The 23,483-nt window shown below is 37.0% G+C and overlaps 2 protein-coding genes across 4 annotated transcripts in view; both read right to left on the bottom strand.

Moving 5' to 3' along the window:
• LOC129570279 (uncharacterized) overlaps positions 1–20,524 on the bottom strand; it is a 22,339-nt gene extending 1,815 nt beyond the window's left edge. The window contains exons 1-19 of one of the 3 annotated variants that reach the window (XM_055449825.1): positions 19,457–20,524; positions 13,070–13,994; positions 12,922–12,939; positions 12,210–12,551; positions 11,669–12,032; positions 11,256–11,426; positions 10,905–11,082; positions 10,538–10,703; positions 6,660–6,791; positions 6,251–6,520; positions 5,237–6,071; positions 5,054–5,128; positions 4,721–4,998; positions 4,528–4,643; positions 3,928–4,036; positions 2,424–3,126; positions 2,043–2,199; positions 1,747–1,852; positions 1–1,502 (exon numbers count right to left, since the gene is read on the bottom strand). The exon at positions 1–1,502 is cut by the window's left edge and continues 1,815 nt beyond it. In XM_055449825.1, coding sequence (XP_055305800.1) covers positions 1,491–1,502; positions 1,747–1,852; positions 2,043–2,199; positions 2,424–3,126; positions 3,928–4,036; positions 4,528–4,643; positions 4,721–4,998; positions 5,054–5,128; positions 5,237–6,071; positions 6,251–6,520; positions 6,660–6,791; positions 10,538–10,703; positions 10,905–11,082; positions 11,256–11,426; positions 11,669–12,032; positions 12,210–12,551; positions 12,922–12,939; positions 13,070–13,864 — 4,827 coding nt within the window. In that variant the 5' untranslated portion in view covers positions 13,865–13,994; positions 19,457–20,524 and the 3' untranslated portion in view covers positions 1–1,490. Of the gene's footprint in view, positions 1,503–1,746; positions 1,853–2,042; positions 2,200–2,423; positions 3,127–3,927; positions 4,037–4,527; positions 4,644–4,720; positions 4,999–5,053; positions 5,129–5,236; positions 6,072–6,250; positions 6,521–6,659; positions 6,792–10,537; positions 10,704–10,904; positions 11,083–11,255; positions 11,427–11,668; positions 12,033–12,209; positions 12,552–12,921; positions 12,940–13,069; positions 13,995–14,760; positions 15,190–19,456 lie in introns of those variants that run through there. The other 2 variants (XM_055449823.1, XM_055449824.1) reach the window with 2 other exon arrangements.
• Positions 20,525–22,063: 1,539 nt separating this feature from the next.
• LOC129570280 (uncharacterized) overlaps positions 22,064–23,483 on the bottom strand; it is a 31,389-nt gene continuing 29,969 nt past the window's right edge. Inside the window, exon 5 of the mRNA XM_055449826.1 lies at positions 22,064–23,479. Coding sequence (XP_055305801.1) covers positions 23,438–23,479 — 42 coding nt within the window. The 3' untranslated portion in view covers positions 22,064–23,437. The remainder of the gene's footprint in view (positions 23,480–23,483) is intronic.

The following is a 23,483-nucleotide window of genomic DNA, read 5'->3' as shown; positions in this document are numbered from 1 at the left end:
CTCTCTCTCTCTCTCTCTCTCTCTCTCTCTCTCTCTCTCTCTATTGCTTGCACCTTTATCTTTTTATATTTCCCGGATGGAGTTGATTTCACGTGGATGGAGCTCAAAATTGACGAAAAAAAATAATGGAAAAATAAAGGACGGGATTTTTCGACAAGAAATATCTTTTGCATAAATACCTTTTGGGACATTCCATTCAGAATATATTAGTGTGATATTTTCAAGCATTTTCAAGCCTTTTAAGCTTTCATTTTCTCAACTTTGCTTAAGATGATTTGTTAGGTTAAATTTTTATCCTCCACCTTTCTCTGAGTAGAATAAAAATTTCTTCCGAAAAATGTCAAAATTTTGCGATTTTCGTGTTTTAAATTAACAACCATCCTGTTGCAGTCACACCACAAGCTCTATATTGACCATGTATTTGTTTTGAACCTTCATTTTGATACGCCACTAACATAATTTACACTCAAGTATCTACTTTGTGTATAAAAATGCCATTTAAGGTGCTGCCACTTTGCGTATTACTCACGGAAACTTAATAATCTCAGATTGAACAAAACGACGATCTTGTGGTGTGACTGTCCTGTTGCTCTTCCGCATTCCCATGTCGTGCGTAAAAGTATTTAATTCTCAGTCCAATGCCTGGAATTTTAAATTATTTTCGCTTTTTTCAGGCGATTTGACGCATTCTTCACTATTCACATTTATTTCCTCTATAAATACGTTGAACAGTGAGTCTCCCCGTTGCTCAAATTCCAAGTTCTGTACTATACTAATTCGAAAAAATGTCCTAAAAATCAATCTAATTATTCACTATTCATTACCTAATAGGTCGACCTAATATATCATTTCGTTTCCATTAATCGTCAATAGCTAAGCGAATGCTTAGTTCAATTCTCGTTTATGTTTTAATTGACATAATTCAAAAAATCAATCAACAAAAACGAAAAACAGAGAAAAAATGCATTTCAAAATATAAATAAATATTTTAAATCTATCACATCAAAACAGACTGGTCTAAAAAATCGAAACGAAAAAAGTGCTTCTAAATCTGCAAATATTTGTTAAAATCGTTCTATTGAAGATTGGTTGTTTTGATTCGATTCATCGAAAAAACCTTTAATATTCGTTTACAAATTGAAAGAGTTTGAATGAAAGGCTTTGCTTTGAGCATCAAAGCATATTAAATATGACAATTTCTTTTTTCTGGTGTTTTCAAACGCTGGCTTAATCGAATGTAGAAAAAAAAATGCTTGATTTGATGGGCTCAATATATAAACTGTATGAAGGAACATTAATCATATTATGACGGAATTTCGGAGAGTGATCGACGTCGTTTGTTGAGCTGCTTCCAAAATCGTCGGTCCAGCGATTTGTCCTAGAAAATGATGAGGGAACAATTTGACTCGGTCACAATTTGTTTGGTTTGATTGTGTGTCACACACGTGTTTTGTAATTTTGGCAAACTCAAAGCGAATCGAATGCAGAAACTAGCGACTAGCCTATGTAATTGAAGTGAGAGAGAACAAAGCCAACACACACACACACACACACAAACGGAATTTATATGCCAATGTCAATTTGCGTGTGGAGAGTGGTGTGAAACGAAGGTAATAAGCACCAAAATAGATGTACAAAAAAAAAACAGAAAAAGAAAACAAAATCCGAATTAGTGAAGCAAACAAATTCAAGTAATTTACAGAGTTAATTTCTCTTTTGAAAAAGTGTGGCTCAAAATGTACGTACAACATCTTTTTGCGATGAAATTGATGGCGATGCAGCGGCTTTTGTGACTAATTTACCGTTGGATGTATTGTGCGTGTGGGAATTTCGACGTTTAAAAAAACCAAAACTGAAATGGAAAGAGACGGATAGAGTTTTGTTATTGATTGTTCTGATATAAGAATTGATTCAAGGTGGTTTGAACGATTTTTTTTTTTTCGTCGGAAAGCAATGTTAAGAAGTTCTTCTTTTGAACGATTTTATTCAAAAATCGTGACTTTTTAATTTAATCGAATTTTCGATATACGAAAAGCACTCACAATCCACGTGATTTAGGCTCATTTCTGTTGGAATTCGGTTCCGCTATCGCCATTTGTCCATGATTTATAGACTGAGGTTCCGCTGGATAAGTCTTCAGCTGAATTTTCTTTTCCGCTCTCGCCAATCGTTCCAGGTCGCTCAGCTTTTTTTCGATTGCTGCAAAGAAAATTCGTTTTTATTTCACTTTTTCTTCATATCAAAAGAATTTTTAGTGGACTTGATTCAATGTCAGAATTCAAAAGGTAAGAGTAAATGTCAATCAATTTCAAGTTTTTTTCATTCTTAACCCAAAAAAAAGACAACCTATGGCGCACTAGAAAACAGTGAATTAAATCACTGAAAATCTCATGAAAAAAGAGAACGCTGTACATGTGACTTACCCGCAGCCGCACATGCAGAATCGTTCCAGGTATTTAGATTTGACTTTCGTCGATTTGGCGTTGGTGTGTCCATTTTGGAATTTTTCTGTGTTGAGAACGAGATGTTTGCCTCCTTTGGTGCGATACGATGATGGTTCGGTGTTCGATAATTGATCAGATCTTTGCCAGTAAAGCGATGGTATGATGACAGGTCGCGTCCGAGAATTGCTTCCAGGTTTGCTGGCCCAGGTTCGAAGCTTATCAAATCTTCGTCGCCCAAAATATCGTGATTTAAGGCTAAACGCATTTCGAGGCGTGGACTCAAGCGGATCGCTGTCTGATAAACTGTTGTGGTTGCGGTCATGGTGGTTTCGATGCCAGTGCTCTTGTTGCCCGCACTGTACAATTCGTCGACACGATCGATAACGTCGGCAAATTTTATTTGCTTTTCTTTGGCCGCATCTTTCGTCGGTGGCAGTGGGTGTTGCGGTTGTGCAGGGGAAAAGCCAGCGTCAGCATTGCCGCCACAATCGATTTCCCTTCTCAATGGTTCCACGATACAGCGATTTTTTACTGGTACTTCTGGCAAAATGCTTACGGTGCAAGCGCTTTTTGCCACCACTGTGCTGCTGCTGCTGCTGCTGCTGGTTGTGGTGGTGATGGCGACGCCGTCGCTTTCCACATCTCGACCATTTTGTGTAGAGATTTTCTGTGCTGCTTGCCCCTGCCAATTTATTCAGAATAAATTAACCTTACCACCAATTTGCACGAACCAGGCAAAACGATCATTTTTGTTTAATTTGAGTTTCGATTTTGGATTTGGTTTGTCGAGTGGTTCAAGCGAATGCGACAGTAGTGTGACGCATTCATGAATTTATGTGATGTGTGAGATTTTGATGATATATGTATGTGGTGATTTACCTACGGTCTAGAATGGGTCTTTTGGAACATGAAGAGATGAAGAAGATATGCTTTCTAACTGATTTTTTTTTATTTTTTCACTATTATAGAAGAATGCGCAACAGATGACGTTTCTAGTTTGGTGAATGAAATCGATGAAGATGATGGAGTTTTGTTTTGGTTGAAAAAATAGGAAAATTAAGTGAATTTAGTTGGTTTATGTTGAGAAGCATGTGGCATTTGATGAATTCATGTCGCTTTTATTGAATTTTGTGCAATTTTGAATATTTGAATTTTCTCTGAGAATTTTGACTGAAAATTTGGAATTTTAACGATTGGATTTCTGATAGAAAATAATTATGCGAATTTTGAATTTTGATGACGAAAAAATGAATGAAACCAATGAATGAACGAAGGGTATTGCAGCCAAGACAGCCGATCAAAATCAATAATTCATCAAATGGAAAGAAAAAGTGTGTAAGAACAAGATGTCCGAATCCACATAGATCTCAAATGAGAGAAAAAGAATACAGAAAAGTTTTGATTATGACGAAACAAAAAGAGCTACGTTTTGTAAGGAACATAAAAGAAATCGATCACAATCGCAATGTTCACTAAATCCTACCTGATCGGAACTACTGAAATCTCGCACCATCCGCTCATCATTTTCGTCATTCTCATCACTTTCGCTGCTACTTTCCGTATCTTCTTCAAATAACGGCTCTAATCTTCGTCTAAAAATCGTTTAGTTCATTATAAGCACTACGATTTCTAAATCGCTAAAAGACTTGCTAAATGTCTTTCGCTAATTAAAACGTTTAATTTTGAATTGAATTAAAACTATAAACTCAAATCGATTAAGTTAAACAATTTTGAAAGCTAAACCAATGATTTTGACTTAATTTTGAACAAATTCTTCGGAAAATGATCTAGAGTTTTGAAAAACAAAGATCTAAACATAAAAATGTAATAATATTTTTACTTTTTCTAAATAAAATAATATCGAATTAATGATTTTGGTCTAAAAATTATTTTTGAAATGAATTTTTGGACGATTTGTTAAGAAATTTGGTCTAAAAAGGTGTGAAAATGTTTAAAAAAATCTACAAATACTAGTATAATGTGTTCTAATCTAAACAAAATATTCGAAAGTTTGGAAAAATTCAAAATGGCATCTAATGTACTAAAAATCCGCTGCTTTAGATTTGCAAATCAAAAGTTTTACCGTGGTAAAAGTCCGCGAATAGTGCTTGCTGTCATTGGAGGTGCCATTAAAAGTTCGTCCATCATGAGTTCAGTGTCATCATCACCGGTTAATGAAGATGAAGACTTGGTTGGCGACTGAAAACGAGAAATGAAGTAAAATCATTCAAGACCTAAGCACAATCAATGTGGTAGATAAATATCCGAATTCGCACCGTTTGATCAGAGTTGAACATTTGAATTTCATCATTTTCACCGCTCGTTGGTGTACCCCATATTTCTTCGCCGGAAGTGGCTCCCGAAGTGCATTCCTCGCCATTTTCCGGCACTGAGTCATCTCTGTCTTCATCGGGAATTGGCGCTGGATTATTACGATCCCATCTGCCCAAGTAGCTATCAAGGAAAGCGCGCGATTGTTCCAAGAAACTACCAGCGCGATTCGTCCAATTTCGTGTGCTTCCATCGTAGATTTCTTTAGTCACTATTCGAATGTCTGTTTCGAAAAATTAAAATTGAGACTATTTTTAAACGAATTTTCTATTTCTTACCATCATCATCATTGTCATTGGTTTCGGTATCCGAAGAATTGTACGTTTTGTCATCCTCATCGGAGGGCATTTTTTCTGTTGAAAGAATTAGCGTTTTGTTTATTAATTCACTTAAATTATTAGGAAATTAAAAGTTAATTGATCAAAAATCGATTAAAAATCGCAAACTTCAATTACACAAACCTAAGCTAGAAATCGTCCCATATCTCTTGAGTGATGTGTTGAGCGCGCGATAGGGTAGTTCATCTTGTGGTGAATCTTCTGGTGATTGTTCGCTGGACATTTGTTCCCAATGTGATCGACACACGGTGGCGTTCGTGATACCATCGGGCGTTGGAGGGACGACAGATATTTTAGGCACTGCTTTAAATGGATCATTTTCGTCTCGCATGACACTTGGAATGGCTCGAAATTGGGACGAACCAATTAGCTTCGATGACCAATCATCAACGTTCGATATCTCGCTGGTCGATTTGATATACTCGTTTTCGTTTAAGTTGCTGATTTTGCTCTCGCGAATCGTTTGTACGTTATCACAATTGCAGTTCACGTGTTGCCAATTTCCACCGCGTTGGATTGTATGGATTTCGCTCACACTGTTTAGGATTTTGCAGGTTTCCTTGCGAATTTCGTGCGGCGTTCGGATTGTATTCTGGAAATCAGCCGTTGTGCACTTGCACTTGCATAAAATATTGTTGTTTAAAGCATTGCTGTTGCTGCACGTGGTTGTGGTGACGGTTTTTTGACTTGCTGGACTTCCATCGCGGGATGACTTTGTCTTTGGCGATGTTTTTGGCTCATTTGCATGACTTTTTGATTGGTTACTTGTGCGACTCGACACGGATTTTTCACTTCCTTGGCTACTTGTGCTCGCGCAACATCGACTCGAGGATGATTGACTGTGCTGCACCTTTAACGAACTCGTTTTTGGCGACTTTTGCTTACAATTCTTATGACAATGACGACACACAGATAGTTTATCGATCTTTTTTGTTACTGGTGATGAACGAACGGTGATCTGAAGGCGAGAAGTGGGTGCAATGTCAAGAAAAGCTGATTATTTCGATTTTCACGAATTTTGAAATGAAAAATTTCCAACTTTTTTCGAAATTTCTTTTTTTTGTCTATTTTTCAAGAATATTTTCTAATATTTGGCGTCAACTTTCATTCCAAAAGCCAAACACATCAATAACAAACCTGACTGTCTGACGTAGTTGATGCGCTTTTGCTGCCATCGTCGAATTCACCGACTAATCCATCATCGGCGACCAAGCGATTTCGATCAATTGTCTCAGGTCCTCTACGGTTATCTAGTAGTGGCACAATGCATTTACCATTTTCATCGACTAATTGGAGCTCTTGTGAACGCTTACGCAATTGTTCTTGGCTCCATTCTTCGATCAACTCCTCATTTTCATCTTCCGTCATAATGTCGTTGAATGAATTTTCTTCGGTCAACTTTTTAATCTATTCAACAAACGACAATTTTCGGCGTGTTATTGAAGTTTCTCTACTCAAAATGTCTTTGTAAGTGATAACTATGGGTGATATATGCAGCTATTTTGTCACCTCGAAAAGCGAATGGCTACCTAGTTGATTCTCTTACCGATTCATCGAATTGTCCTTTCATCCATTGTGAGAGATGCAGTGCGCTGCCGTGTGACGTCCCGTTTTTGTTAAGCAGTCGACATTTCTCGTCGACCAGCTCGTCGAATTGTTTCAATTCAGTGGTTTGTGACTGTGGAATGTCAAAATCAAACAACAAAAAAGGGTATTTTAAAGAAGGAAAGAATAAAACATTGCTTTGCTTGTGACTACGTGCTAATAAATTGTTCAAAATTGTTGTCTGGTGTTTAAAAAAAAAAACATATTTTTTGACTGGATCAATCCATGTGAATTCAGTTTCAATTTCGTTTTTTTCTCTTTCTCTCTTCTTCACTACGACTTTTCCGGTTTGAGTGATCAGTGATTTATTTATTCTTTGGATTCATCGCATTTCTCTCTTGAATTTATTCAATGAATTTGTTTAGACACGTAAATAATGCCAATGTTTTTTTCTTTTCTTCTTTCAACAAAACACAAACAACCAAATTATAAGACATAAAACAGAACGATCAAATTTGTTGTCTCGCCTCGAAATTAAAATCGAATAAAACGCCCATTACGTTATTATTCATCAGGTTTTTTTTTTTTGTTAAAAAATGTGCTTTTATTGGTTGACCAAACGAAATTGAAATGAACACAACGAATAGAAACGTGTCGAATGTATATAACAAAGAATTTTAAACAACATCGAGCTGATGGATTTTGAATCGGAGCCCACAGACTTTGGTGGCAGGTACAGGTTGATCGTTAAGTTAGTTCTTTTTTGATTGACTTTTATGTGTTGAAAATGTAGTAGTTTTACTTTGATTGCTCTTCGACTACGGCACATTTCCTTCTACTACGGTACGTTTTACTTCAACAAATTTCTTCGTCCATCAACTGAGAATGCCAACAAATCCGAGCTCCCATCCCAAATCCTTAATGCATTTGGCAACTTAATGATTTCTTTGATTTAATTCATACGAATTTCGAATGCAAACGCTTTTTCGCGAACAATTTTGCTAAATATTTTGATTTATTTCAGGAAAATTGTTTTTTGTTCATTTTTTCCGCAAAAAAAAAAAAACAAAACGAAACTGAAAAAGTTGAGATTCTTCTGTAAGTGCGAACCGTTTTTGATTTTGTCATAAAAATGCCTGTAATTCATTTTTTGCCAATTCGACATTTCATTTAAAAATGGTTGAGCAATTTTCGATGAATTTTGATTTTTTTAAATATTTTAAATGATTATTGTTTGATTGAGAATTGAAATCAATAACTGGATTCCAATTTAAAAATGAACGATTTTCTTATTTATTGTTTCTGTTTGATCAAAAAATCGAATAAAAAAATTATGTTTTTGATCGAAAATTGCCCTTTTTCGTAAAAATTTTAAGCACCATAAGATCGTATTTCTAGTTACAAACTGTAAAAGGTGGTGTTGGTTCAAGAAGAGAGTGGAAAGAATATATTCGTTTTTATAACACCTGAAATCTACAAATTGATTTCTCTTTTTTTTATACCAAATTCGAATTCCTTCTACTTTTGTTCTTGATTAATGGCATAGATTTCCAGGAAGTGAGCCTATCTGATCAACACACAAACAGAGCTTTTTTGCTTCTTCTTGATTCAAAACCGCTTTAACTACCAGTTTGTATATTCAGTGTCCACATCTCAGCAGAAAAACTCCCCAAACGACTCAACAAAAATAGACTTTTCAATAAAAAAAAAATTCCACGATGATTGAATCAAAATCTTCCAACAGATTGAATACTGATCGATTTTCCAAAATTGGAAAACTTAACCGTTAAAAACACAATTCAAAGTTCCATTTTCATTTTTGTAACAGTAAACATTGAATTACACTTATCCGAAATGTTTTGTATTTAAGCTAAATGTTAATGGTTATTAGGTACTTGATTACATAAAATATTTGGTTTCACCACGCAAAAAATATGTTTTTTTTTGTTTGTTTGTTTGTTTGTTATATTTTCCATGAGATTCACTTCAGAACGAAACTACTTTTCTTATTGATAAAATTCTAGTAAATGTTTTGTTTGTTAGATTTAATTCTAAATATTTGGTTGAATTAAAAGCAGATTTCACATATTTGACGGCTCGACGTTTGGCTGGGCTTGAGATGGGCATTTTCTTTTTCAGTTTTTTTTCCCTTTTAACATTTTCTACCGTTTTTGACATTTTTTCGATCATATTTAGAGTCTAATCAACATTTTTGCTTGTTCGAATTCCGATCATTTTTGGCTTGAATCAGTGGAGATCGAATTGCATCTCAAATCATCAAAGAAGATGACTTTTTTCCTGAATACATACACCCATCCTTCACGCTCCCACCATCGTCCGCCTTTAGATTTTTAAATATCCAGTTGAAAATATTTGATAGATCGAAATGGACGAAAGATTTAGATTCAGTTGCAAATTGTTAAACACTTTGGGTAAAGATTGATTAAGCATATAACATGTTCGTTACAGGAGACCCGAAAAAAGAATGTTGAATGAAATCCAACCAGAAAATGGTTTTCATCAAAGCTCATTATTTGTTACATATCGTATCTTGTCTTGTCTTGTCTTCTCTTCTCATGCTATTTGAAATTGTGGATAAAATGTATCGAAAATGTTGAAGCCTGGATGCATTGCCTATTTTGTACATATTGTTTCAGTTCGTTTTTGGCAAGTGCCAGCGGTGAGCAGGCCAAATAATTCATTGCTATCGTCAGACTATTACTATGGCAATCCAAGACAACAACAAAACTGGATGCCCAAAACGGTTTCTATACAATAAAAAGGGTCGTCTAAATCGAGTAAAATCGTCTCAAATTCAGTTGCACCCATGCATTCATTATCCGAAGAAAACGGAGAAAACAAACTGCAACCGAAACAAATTTCGCTGTAAATCGTCCAAATATTTTGTTCTACGGGCAAAAGAGCACATTTTTGTACAAGTTTAATCTTTATGCTAATTTATATGGGAGATTTTATTTCTTTCTGTTTTTGAATCATGTCTGCATTGCGTCTCTCTCTCTCTCTCTCTCTTTCGGCAAAATAAAACGTTTGTCCATAAGTCTTGTGAGTGCCCACTCGAAGTGTTTATTCGGTTGTGTGGGGTTGAATCGAAGCAGCCTTGGCCATTTACAAATCGTGTGAATCGGGTTCGGTTGGTTGGATTGGCAAAATGCCGAGTGGATCGTCGCCAAAGAAAACATTCTCTTCGACATCACCGCCAAACGATGGATCAAAATTGACATGATGAAAATCAAGATCCAATTCGAGTAAATCCCATGAGCCACCGTTTGTGGTGTTGGTCGTTGTTGACGGTGTGTATTTGGGCGCTTGTTCATCTAATGGTGACACAATTACGCTGGGCGTTGATGGTTTGATAAAATCATTGGAAAACGTTTCCGAAAAGCAACTTTTCGATGCAACCGACGACGATGATGGTGAGATATTGGGTTCGGGTGTGTCGGGCGTTTTTAATGATTCACTATTTTGTACTTTGGTCATCGCATTACCGCCCGATGACAATTCATCGATAAACGATCGACCCACCGAACTCAAACTAAACTCCAACAACGTCGTTGTTCGATCTTTTGAATTCGTTCGCAGATTTCGCGGATTTCGATTGGTTAGAATAGGCGTTTGTGGCACCGGAATTTTACCCGTCGACGTTGGATGCTCGAATATCGTGTTCAATTTTGCCAATCGAGCTTCGTTTGACACTGAATTCGATGTACAATCACTTTTCTGACTTCGCAGCGAAGCCGTTGAATCCAATGCATTCACTGAACTCTGAATCAATGGCTCCGATTCGATGAACGACGTGGTGGCCATTGTTGGCTTTGAGTAACTCGCACTCGAATTCGATTGAAATGTTTGCAGACGAACCTGTTGCGATTTTGTATTGGTGTTGATACTGTCGACCGACAATTTAATCGATGCCATTGATGTCGTCACTGGATCAATGTCACCAACCGGCAAAAAACGTTGCAATATATCCGGTGACTCCAATGGACTGCTCAGTGTTGATCCCAGTGTTGCATTCACTAAAAATCTATGGAGTTGAAGGAGAAGGCATTATTGAAGAGATTTGCTTGGAGAAGATGAAAAGAATTCGAAGCGTGACCAAGACACTTTTTTCATCCAATATCTGATTAATTTCCAATCAATTCTTGATAGAAAAGCTCAACAATAAAAAAAAACCCTTTCAACGAAAAAAAAAATTAAAATCTAAGTAGGAAAATGCGATATTTACACTTGTCGTTGTATCAGATTTTGCCAAACGGCTTTTAGTTCCGGTGATGGTGCACGCAAAATTATCTGCTTTCGAGCACTTTTCCGTGGTGTTCGTGTTAGATCCGGCGTACAATGCACCGTTGGGCTCTCAGCTGCGATACGACCATTCGGATCGATCGTTATGCGAAATTCGGTGTCTGTTGAAAAAAAAAAATCAAAAATTGCACAATTTATTCATTTTCAATGGGAAATGAGAAAATATGGTTGGGTTTTCTAAACTAGTTCGAGTTTCTTTATTTCATTTTTTTGTCATTTTAATTTTTTTCGTCATTTTATGACAAGAAAATTTTGATGCAAAGAAAATACTTACGTTTCTTGCGAATAGTAAAGCACGAATCGATGATATTAGCCAGTGGAATTGGTTCTTCTGTGATAAAAAGCACTCGATCTCGACTAACTTTGGCAAAGAGAAGGATATCGCTGAAGAGTAACGTCCAATATGGTTTCACTGAACGGCCTTCAACTCGTGATAAGTCACCACCTAATCGGGAAAAGGATCGTTCAGCAATTTCATTCGGATTCTTTCGATTTTTGTATATTTGCATAGACTTTTGATCTAAGGTCAACATTCAAATGTTGAATTCTTATGAATTTCAAGGAATTTGTATGCATTTTCGAACTATCTCATTGTTCAAATTACAATTTGCACTCAAGTCTTACATTTTCATTGAAACTTTGAATTTCCAAAGGAAAATTAATTTAAAAAAAATCGTTCATCATTACCAAAAATCCACTGTCTGCCCGGAATGGCGAGTACGAATGGTTTACACTTGGTGAACACAAGTCGAGCTTCCAAATCTTGTAACGTAAGTAATGGTCTTCCTTCGCCGAGTGGTTCCATAATGCCTTCGTTCACCGTGATTTCGCGATACGATGTTTGCAGTGACGAAATGACGTGCGTGAAATTTTTGCACTCCTCCGAATTGGGTCGACAATGTGACGCCAGTAAAATGATTAATTTGAGCACTTCACGAAAATGTTGCAACGGACGATGTATTAACGTCGTCATATCCGGCCGTTTACGCGGCACTTGTGGCACTGTGATAAATGTTACAAAGTCCGAATTCGATTGACGCGATTTATTCACCTACAAAGACAGAGCACAACCGATTAGATGATCGAAGTGAATTTTGATGCAACGATTTTGATTACATTCGTTTACACACAATGTGGATGGTACAATAAAAACATGTTGTGCGTATGTTTCTATAATTTTTATGCATATTGGGTGTAGAAAGAGTCAAACTTTGAATTTGCCACTTACTAAAACACAATCGGCTCGCTTGAGACCGTTGCAATATTTTTTATAGGCTGCACAGAAAGCAGTCGATTTGGACAAATAGACGCGGGAGGCGAACATTAGTTGCGGTTCGTGTTCGTCGGGGATGAGTTGTTCGAGAATATCTTCAGAAAGGCGTAAAATCTCTTCGATATTTTGGAATAGGGTTCGATGATCAGTCGGTGATATTAAGTCGCGGCGCTCTTGCAATGGGCTTACAAATCGTTGCATTCCATACTGTAGCGCTGTCACAAAATGTTGCTCACGATTTATTAATTGGTACAAATACTTTCGCGGTGAATCTTCTATGCTGGTGACGAGCATCGCCTGAGGAGTTTTTTCAAGGGTGAAAATTGAGATTTTAAAGTTAATATATGGTGCTTTACAAAATTTGAAAAGAAATTAGTAAACAGCAAACAAATAAAAAAAGCTGAAAAATAAAAAGTGATGAAAAAAACGAGAAAAACCTTGAATTTTACACTTGAAATAAGACGAAAAGATAACTTATGTTCCATAGGAACAATATTTGAATAATAAATTCAAAGCAAACGACATGTTTTGAATTATTTGGTGAGTATCTGCATCTCTCTCTTATTGAGCTGTTGCTGGAGAGAGCAGTTCGGATGGATGCTTGTGCGAAAGAGACTCTCATTAGAGAATCGCATGCAATAGCTTAAACAATGACACCATAGCCTACCTCTTTGCTAAACGTGACCTGAAAATAGAAACAGTCAGAGACAATTAGTCAAATGCTCCACGATTTTCTTTGCAAAAAAGAAATTTTCACCAAAAGTGAAAAAAAGTCTACAAAATTGAGCAAAAAATTCCGCTGCGTCGTTGTTTACCTGAGGCAGATGCAATCGTCGTTTCGTTGATTCCAGTGTTAGAGAGAGGTTGGAGCAGGCGGTCATGGGTCGTGCAACCAACGAGCTGGTGGATTGTTTTGGCGTTGCAAATTCGGATGACAATTCATCGTTGTTGTTCAACAGCGTGGCTGCTTGTGCTGCTGGATTGACCGCCACCGCCGCAGTTGTTGCATTAATTGAGTTAGTAAGACTGGACGCTCTGTTGGCAAAGCCGTTCGTAGTAGGTCGTGACGCGTTCGATCGTCGGAAAATCTCGAGTACCAAGGTGTTTCCCTGGGTTTTTATCAGATTGAGAATGTCCATTTCGGGCATGGTCACGACATTGTGCTTATCCACAAATATCACATAGTCACCGGGAAGAATGCCGCAACGATCGGCCGACAGTCCAGCTTCAACTTTTTCAATGCGCGGCGGATGTGTCCAAACAATCGAGAATCCAAAGCCTTTTTCAGCCGTTCGTGTGAGTTTTTTCGTTATCGTAAACGGTGTACGACCATTTTGATTATGTGATTGTACGGCAACGGGATGCTCTTTGTTGGCGGGATGTTCTTTCGATTTGAGTGTTGATTTGCGTCGAAGTTCGCCAGTTTGTGGTGTTGGCGGTGGGGCTGGTGTCGATTCAACCGGTGGATCAAGTTCCAAAAATCGTAAAAATAAATTCTCATCAGCATCACGTTGATGAATCGCTTTTTTCGACAGGGTCAACGGCGCACCAGCGATGCCATCATCATTGTTGATGGCCTCATCAACGCTTGACTGGGAATTCTCGCACATTGCTATCGGCGGTGGATTTACCGTTAGACACGATTTCGGTTGCAATTTAACTGTGCCATTAATTTCCTTCAACGATGACGACGACACCGTTTTCACTGGCACCGATATGCATCCCAAAGGTTCACTGCGTCTGGAAGAGAGAGAGAGAAAAGAAAGGAATTGGTTTGAAAAATGTGAACAAAATGAGCTGGTGTGAACAGTGAGGGAAGAAGAGGAGCGAGCATGAAAAATGCGAAGAAAATGGCATTTTTAAAGACAAAGAGAGGGAAAAAGTGAGGAAAAACCATGAGAAAAAAAGGAGGAAAAGAGAAAAATAGACACACAGAGAGAAAGAGTCAATTTCATTAAAGCCATGCCATGCAATTTATTTACAGTCATTTAGCAACGATGTCAGATAAAATGAAATACTATGTGCGAAAGCATACGCTCACGTGCAACGCAGCTACACGTTCGCTCGTTCGCCATGCCATTAACAATGTGGATTTTTATTCGTTTTCAAGTTTTTACGAGTATGTCTGTTTTATGTCTTTCTCTCTGGTTGTTTCGTTTTGGAAAGACACACGCATTCGTGCTGGCACTCGTCTCTTCATGTTGCTTTTATTGCTTTCCTAATTTACTTCCTATCCGACGAGCAAAGCTATTGATTTTCCCCATTTTTGGGCACACATACACACACACACACGCACAACATATTTGCTCGGATTACAACACCAAATATTTATGCAGTGAATACAAAGCGAATTGCACCAATTGTCGCATTACATAATTACACATATGTACAAATAGTGAGAGACAAAACAATGTCTTTTATTTCGTTTAAGCACATTTTAACATAGAAACGGACGGACACAGACACACACAACACATCCACGTGTGGAATAGCGTGAAAAACTCACTGTTGTTGCTTGCTTATCGGCCAATTGGATCGATGTCAGTCATTCAAATCGTCATTCATGCATTCGAACGATGAATTGGAAAATGAATTTCGTGCTGCCAACAAATCAGCTTTGTGACAACAACGATTCGGATGTTTATGACAGCTACAACTACTGCTGCTCGCACCACCACCACCACCTGGACCACTAATGCCCACTACATTATGCACTGGCGAACCACTACCACGTAATATGCCCGCCACCGTTTGCAACACAAACGACATTTCCGTTTCAAAGTTTAACTTTTGTTTTCTATTTTAAGACCAGGCAAAGCAATCGATGTTCCAAACAACTGATATGGTCGATTGTTAGGGTTTTTTAATGACACTATAATGAAAATGTTGGAAAATGACTGATTTCAGAGGAATGTAAGACAAATTCTTCGTGATGGGAAATGATGAAATAAAAAATGGTTTAAAGAAAATCTTCGTTTCTCATTGAAAATGTTTCTAATTCCATAAAAAAGAGTATATTTTTACTTCAAAATGCCCGAATTCTATAAAAAAAAAGTCAAAACAATCCACAAAAATCCATCTTTTAGGTCAAAATCCACACAAGAACTTAATTTTTTAGTCCAAAATCCTTCGTACTGATCACATTCAACCGCAAAACCTTTGATTTCTGGGTCAAAACCATCGTTTAAATGCCATCCAAAACTTCAATCGTACGACGAAAAGCAGCGGAAAGAGGCAATCGTCAGTCAAATAGTGCGCCTGAAATTCCCGTTCCGTCAAAATTATTCTAAAACCAAAAAGGAAGCATGCAAATGAATCGATTCAAAGGGTTTTGTTTTTCTCTCTTTCTCGAAAGCCGAGCGATGTTGTCAGACACGAACGCTCCGCATTTCAGGTGGTGAACGTTGAAATAACGAAAAATTCGAATGTCATATACATTTCGTTGTGCTTTTATTCAAGAATATTTCATGGTGTCGAAATTAAATATTGATGTTTCGTGAAATGTCAATTGGACAGAGAGGGAGGAGACGAGGCTTGCGTGGCACTTTATTCGGTATATTTCACAGACTCACGCTATTCGAAGCCAATGAAACGGAAAATATGTGGAGCATTAATTGAGAACGATTGCTCGTGTTTCAAATTGCATTGGGTCAAAAGTCAGTTGATTGAAGTGTAAAATATTCAAAAACGTTCTGTTTTCCACCGCAAACAGTAAAACAGAGAGAAAAATCGATTAAAGTCGAGTTTGAAAAACGTTGGTGACCACCATCGATTTTCTCTCGGTCCATTAACTGTCTCGCTAACGACATCACAAAATTTTTGAATGAGTGCAATTGTCATGAACAACACACATAGCAGTCATGAACAACACACATACGCCAGGAGTTTTGAGCATCGGCACATCATTTAAAATTTACTAACCAAAAGTGCAATTCAACACAAACCACACACACACATACACATCATGACAACCATGATGATGTTCGCCCGTTCGCACATCTAATCCGGAATTGTTAACTAGGCGCTTGTTCCACAAACATTCAAATCGATAAATTGTGCATTACAAACCGACAACTGGATCGATAAGCGGCTGAGCTAAATTTAGCACCAACACAGCCCACGCACACACACACACAGAGTGAATGGGAGTTGCGCGCATAAATTTTAAATTCTTGTCGTTTGATGACGATTTTTCGACACTAATATATTTGTAAGCGGATTTGTACGAAGTGCAGATTGTATGGATGATTGAGCACAGACACAACGGAATTGAGTTGATGGAAAAGAGATAGAGAATAGATTGTATGATTTGTGTGTATTTACGTGAGCTGTAAATTGATTTGAAGAGTTTGGTTGTACTTAAGAAATGAGGAAGTGTTCCAGTTTCACGAGCGGCTGGGTCATAAAGTTGAAAAAGGTTTTTTTTTTTTATCATTATTATCAAAAAGCGAGAAAAAAGCGATTCAGTCTGGTAAAAATACATTGTGGAAGCCATACGGCATGGCCTGATGGCTGACGATAATTAATCACTATCACGGTTTAATAAATGGCTTTATCGCTTTGAACGTTTGGCCATAATCAAGTTGTCGGGCGCGGGCCACCACCATCACCATCAGCAATGCCATAAACAATTCATAATCCGAACCAAGTAGACTGAGAGTGAGCGCTCACTCGCTCACGGGTGGGTAAAAGAAGGTCAGGTGAAGCAAAATGTTCACTCCATCGACCCAAACAAACAATAAACTCGGACGGAAAAATGGAACATACCGAAGCGCACAAAGCGCGCACTGAAATGGTCAACAATAGTACATACACAGAAAAAGTAGTGCACACGTCGCTCAACGAAACAAAAGGCGAGCGAGCCAGCAAGAGAGAAGGGAAAAAGAGTGTAATCAAACGAAAAGTAGATGTCATCAAGAGACCAACAAATAACGTCAAGAACTCGAAACCGTTGGGTAATTACATTCTCAAAACGTAAAACTCATGGAATTTATGGCATTTTGAAACGTTGAACGCAAGCAAAAAAAAAAGACAGAGTGAGAGAGAAAAGTTCGAAACACAAAAATGCCCGAGTTATTTTCAATTGAAATGTATGAATGGCTGCAGCAGGCGATAGAGTGAGAAATAAGCGGTGTGGAGAAGCGGGGAGCTGCGACGCGCACTTTCCATCGTTACAACGAAATGAACGAACTCGACTCGACTCGAACTGGAAAGGTGGCCTGGGGAATGTATTGAGTGAACGAGAATGTGTCGGTCGCTGTGTGTATGTGTGCAGATTTACTATGTGTGTATGACCTTCTGCATTCTAAACACATCGTAATACATCCGCTGTTGTCTATCTATTTCTGGGATGTGATGGCATTGAATGTCATTTTCGTCAATCGCATTTCGTTAAAACAGAAGAAAAATTGAAAGAAAACACCAAACTCATGCAACCTGCAACGCAAAAATTCCGCACTTTTGTTGGTAACCCTCCATAAAAAGTCATAAATTCCGATTTTGATGCGCGCTGTCGTTTATCAAAATCAATGCTGACATCAAATCGCGCGTTTCAACCATTGAAAAAAATTACGTGACCTCTTCGTGACAACGAGTCCGCGCTATTTTTCGATTCCATATTTCTCTCTCTCTCTCTCTCTCTCTCTCTCTCTCTCTCTCTCTCTCTCTCTCTCTCTCTCTCTTTACCTGGTGTGTTATTTTTATACGCTTCTTTCTGTTGTTTCTATCATTGAATTTTTGTTTTCGTTCTGCTCGTCCAGTTAATGGCAACGAGACGGAGCACAGAGCTTAAGGAGGCACGACAAACATATACAGAAAAAAAAGAAGAAGGAGAAGAGCGGGTGGATGAGAAATTGAAAACTATTCTTAGCCTACTCAAAATAATTTCGCTGTGTGTATGAGTGTGAACGGTTGAAATGAGGCTGCCATACGCTATGCAGATGAATTATTTATATAAAACACAAAATTGATTTTTGTTTTCTCGTTGCCGTCGAAGCGAGCTCTGTCACTGCTCTACTCTACTCTGGCTATGCTTTGACTTTTAGCTTAATTCTACTCTACATCTGTTTAGTTCAATTTCATTCTGTTTCTGTTCAATTGAAGCTCAGTTCTGTGCTTTCTCTTTGCCTATGCTGCCTTCGATGTCATTTGGAATGAAGACAGAGACTTGTCTTCGGCAAAATGGCACTTTGACTACTGATGAACGGCACACAGCTCATTCGCTGACGAACGGCACATAGCTCATTTTCAAAAGCGTTAAACCATTCGGAATCTACTCATTTATGCATTGCAAATGGGTCGCGCTTTTCTCGCTTCTCACACGCCATTTCGCATTATAATTTCGCATTTCATTGCGAATGTGTTTGATTGTGTATACTCGACAGTCTCGACACACGGTGCTCATTTGCACTGCTTTGGGTGCGACGATCAACCAAATCGAATTAGGGAGGTAATACCAGAGCAGAATTTTAGTACCACAAAACAAGAGACTCATTTTAGTATTCGAATTGAATGAGAATTCCATTTCAACATCCGAAGGGAATGGGCTTGCATTTATTTTAATTAAATTTTTACCATTAAAATCACTTTAGAGTGATAAAGAGCGGCAAATGAATCTGCTCACAACGTGTTAATAATTCGATACAAACAAAAACAAAAACCAAACCAACACAAAAACCCCTCTGAGAAAATTGCTCAGTAAAAAATTTGCATAGTATAATCAGACGTACTCCGATTTCCATTGAAAAAATTATTTTTTGTTCGGGAATGTCTTTTGTGTGCGCATTCGGTGTGGTGTTCTTTTTTTTTATCGATTTCCTCATGCATTCGGTGAAATGTTTTCAAAAGCAAGTTGAACCTCTAAAGGTTGAAAAATTTGTTTTTTTTTCTCAAAATAAAAATCTAATTCAAAATGCTTAAAAAATATCAAAATTCGGAAAAAAGGAGAAAAAAATTCTATTCGCTATCTAATGGTCATTGATACAACAAAACGAACAAAAAAAAATGTCTAAGCCGAAAAAAGTTCAAACACAATCCAGTAGAATGAAGGTAGGAAATGTGCTTCTGTGTGTGGATGCTCTAAGAAAGTCCAAAGAATTTTGATTTTTTTTTTTATATGAAAATAGTAACCAATAGAAAAGAGAGTGAAAAAAATAGAGAGAATAAAAACGTAGCCAACTACAAACAGATGACAAAACACTTACAAACATTGATATTTTCTCTTTATTTAAACCGATAAAAAATCACGCGTTTTTTTCGTACACACAAGTATTTTTTTTCACTTGCACAAAATTTCCAATTTTCGTATTCGTTTTCGGTTACAACGCAAATTCGCTCATTCTTTCATTGTGTCGAAGGAAAAAATACACGGTTTTTCTCCTTGAAACAATTTTTCTCTTTGATTTGACGATTTTGATCTCTGAAGCGATACTCTTTCTTCCAATAAAACGATGTTTTCTCTTTCAAAATGACGTTTTTTTTATCTCTCGATGCGATGGTTTTTGCTCATGTGATGATTTTTCCTCTTCGCAATTGGCAATTTCTCTTTTTTTTTCCACGACTTTTCTGCAATCTAACGTCGTTTCTCTCTGGCGATTCCCACAAATATTGCGAATACACCGAGAAAAAAAACAAGAGAGCAAAAAACACACAAAACTATAAAAAAACAAACGCACACACACACAGCACCAGCAGCAGTGCTATTCAATCGCCAAACATTAGCCTTTATCGTCGATTATCTAAATTTGTGTGTAACACACAAAAAAACACCCTTTTTATCGCTGTTTGTCGCCACTTTTGTCATACAAACTCAACAACCGAAGCGAGAACAAATTACAGCACCGCAACTTTCTCACTCTCTTTGGACCGATGCGACGAGCTGAAGAGCGAACAAGCGCTCAGAGCATTAGCAGAGGACATACAAACGAAGAGAGATGAGAAAAAAAACAAATATTGCGTTTTTCGAATTTTCAGTGGTTTTACATCCCTCAACTGCTGCACATTCAATATCGAGTACTGTGCTTTTTTCCTTTCTGTTTCCACAATATGATTTCAACTCACACGTCGTTCGATTCAATATTTACAATGGATTTTCAATTTAAAAAATCACCAAATTGAACTTTTCAAGTGTCTTTAAAAAAAAAAACTGATTTCAATTGCACTGATTTTTTTCAGTATTGGGATTTTTTTCTTGCTGTGACTTCTTTTTTTTCTTCTGCGTTTTTCTCACACTGTGCGAGTTTGGTGAGAGACTGACAAACGGACGGGTTCGTATCGCGTGGAATTCATAAGACCAACTGATTTCAAAATGGCTATATCGATCCACATTCACTTCACGTACGGATGGATTTTTCGTAGTTTCGAGACACTGGAAGTGACAACCACCAATACACACGTATCACAACAGACACACAGTGAAAATACCACAGAAAATTTCGCCAACAAAACACTGCAACACAGATAGCGATGGAGAAAAATACAGACATTTGACAGTAAAACGATGCGCACACGATGAGCAATACACATGGATGGAAGTATGGTATTGTGTCACAAATCACTTGGCCGGGGGATGATCAAATGGAATATGCTGATGAATTATGCGTATTTTCATTTGGATTTTCTTGAAAATATCGTAAAAAAATCCGCAAAATGTTGTAAAATCAAAGGTCGACACGAAAGTCTTGACCTTTTGTGTATGAACTCCGAGACAGAGCTTCATAAAATCATTGCTAGCCGAAAATTGTCCGACGCATCACTGCGCATGCTCGACGAAAGTTCAAAACATGCACGAGAATTCTGCTGGCTTTTAAAAGGTTTTCAATATTCTGTTCGGACAAACGTAGATAAACGGCACTTCCAGTGTGAAAATCTGCGGAATTTTCAACGCGATACGTGTGTAGTGTATGCGTGTCGATTGTGGAATTTAGTAGAATGAATGAAAATGAACACAGAAATGGCAGTTCCAGTGAGACTAACGGTGAAATCGTACCATTGAATTGGAATCACATTGCTGGATAGTTGTGTGCTGTGGGCGATAGAGATAAGGTCGGAATCGCCGTTAAAAGTTCGTTCATTCGTCTTTTCGCTTTTATTGTCATGCCATTTTATTTGTACAGCTTCGCATTCGCTCACACACTTGCTCCACTATTTTCCATCTCACTCACTCTTCTTCGCTCTTTTCATTCCTTACTCTTTCAGTTTAGTTTCTTCCTCTCTTTTTTGCCTCTCTTTTTATCTCCACTTTTTCCACTATTTCGCCGATTGTGTTTGTTTTTTGGTAACTTTTTCCGTTCTCTCGATTTCATTTATTATAATAATTTCCATTTATGGCGACGATTTTTTTTGTCTTTCTTGTCTCTCGGTCGCTCAATGTGGTCTACGATTTTATTGGCATATACCATTGCAAAGCGTCTGCTCTTTTTTTGTTCCGGTGAATTATAAGGAAATAGTTGTGACGCCAATGAGACTCATTCACACAATAACCAATGGAAAATTTCCAAAAAAATAGGCTTTTTTGAACCAGTTCCATACCACACTAAGAAGGTGTTTGAATATCAACGATTTCATACCAACCGGGAAAAAATTGCAATGGAATCTTCGTTATTTTCTTGCCGGTGTCATAAGTCTTATGGAAAACGTATTTTTTGTGATTTGAAACGACTTTGTTTGGTCGAAAATTGTATCGTCATTTTACCTCATTTTTTGGTTGTAGTAAAATTTGATCAAAAATTTTCAAATTCGAACCAAAAGTCCTGAAAAACCAAAAAAAAATCTCCAACAAAAAAAGAGAAACTGAACTCAGAATCAATCAATTAATTTTTCAATAAATTTTTATTTCTTCGAATCGCTTATGTACAAAAGAAGCTTAAAATTAAATGAAGAAAAACTCGAAATTATACAAGGGAATTGGACTTAAAGAACTACTTCGAAACAAACATTTGGATGAAATAATAAATTACGTATTTTGGATTTGCGTCTAAATTAGCTGTTAATTCACTTAGCAAAGAAAAAACATGAAAGTACAAACGAAAAAGGCAAACGAATGCAAATGTGGATTCCGTTTCAGTGAATCTCATCTTCTTTTCCCAATAAAAAAAGAGTTATTAAAATAAATTATGAAATACGAAATAATTTTTTTAAACTTCTTTCGAAACAATGATGAATGTTCAACCGAAGAAAAAACGAATTCTTTTCTCTTCTTCATAAATGTGTATGTACAATGGACCAAAATCGATAAAATTTACTCGCTCGACGAAAAAAATAAAACAAACACCAACACAATTAAAATTTAATTACAGCCAAAGAAATCGAAATTGGTTCATTTTTGGTGTATTAGCCATTGGAAACAATTAATTAATTTTGCATAATTTTTTTTCTTCTTCAATAAATTGCAAACAGAAAATTACGTATTTCATAATTGGGCTTCTCTTAATGTTGAAATATCAAATAAATAACTTTGTCTCTTTTGGAATTTAACTTAAGAATGATAATTAAAGTGAAAAAGAAAACTAGCGGCGAACTAAGTGTGATTGTTCAAATAAAAAAGAGCGCCATCATTTTGACCGAGGATGAAAGTTGATGCTTGGGTTTTTCTTTTCAGTCAAGTCAACCTCCGATTCGCTTTCAATTTTGAAAGCTGTTCAGCTTCAAATGTGCGTTGGATTCGTTTTTCCAGTATTTTAGAGTGGCATTGTTGGCCACTTTCCATCAGTCAAAATAATGATGATGCATCGCTCTTTTTTTCTTCGCAACAAAATGTTCAACTAACAACTAGAAGCGTATGTCTTTTGGTGTGATGTAATAAATAATTTACAATAAATTAAATGATGAAAATGGAAACGAAAACGAAAAGTTAAACAGAAAATAAACATTGATGATGATTTTATTTACAAAATAAATAATCATCAGAATGAAACAGAAAAACAAAAGAAAGAAAGAAAAAAACGGAAAAATGAAGATTGATGGAAAAAACGAGGAAAACTTAAAGATTAACACTTAAATTAGAACGAAAACTTAAGAACGACATTAAAATAATAAACTTAAAACGAACGAGATGTGTTTGAACCCTGTTTTGTGTGTATCCGTTGCGCTCTCTCTCTCTCTCACTGCTATGGTGCGAAAAAGAGAGCATGTTGGATGAATGCTTGTGCGAGAGAGACTCTCATTAGAGAACCACATGCAATAGCTTAAACAATGACACCACAGCCTACCTCTTTGCTAAACGTGACCTGG

The sequence above is a fragment of the Sitodiplosis mosellana genome, unplaced genomic scaffold (genome assembly GCF_009176505.1).
Source record: "Sitodiplosis mosellana isolate CC-2019 unplaced genomic scaffold, AAFC_SMos_1.0 Smas_scaffold_52, whole genome shotgun sequence".
Classification (NCBI taxonomy): Eukaryota; Metazoa; Arthropoda; class Insecta; order Diptera; family Cecidomyiidae; genus Sitodiplosis; species Sitodiplosis mosellana.
Note: the sequence above shows the minus strand (reverse complement) of the source record. Positions and strands in the feature narration are given on the sequence as shown.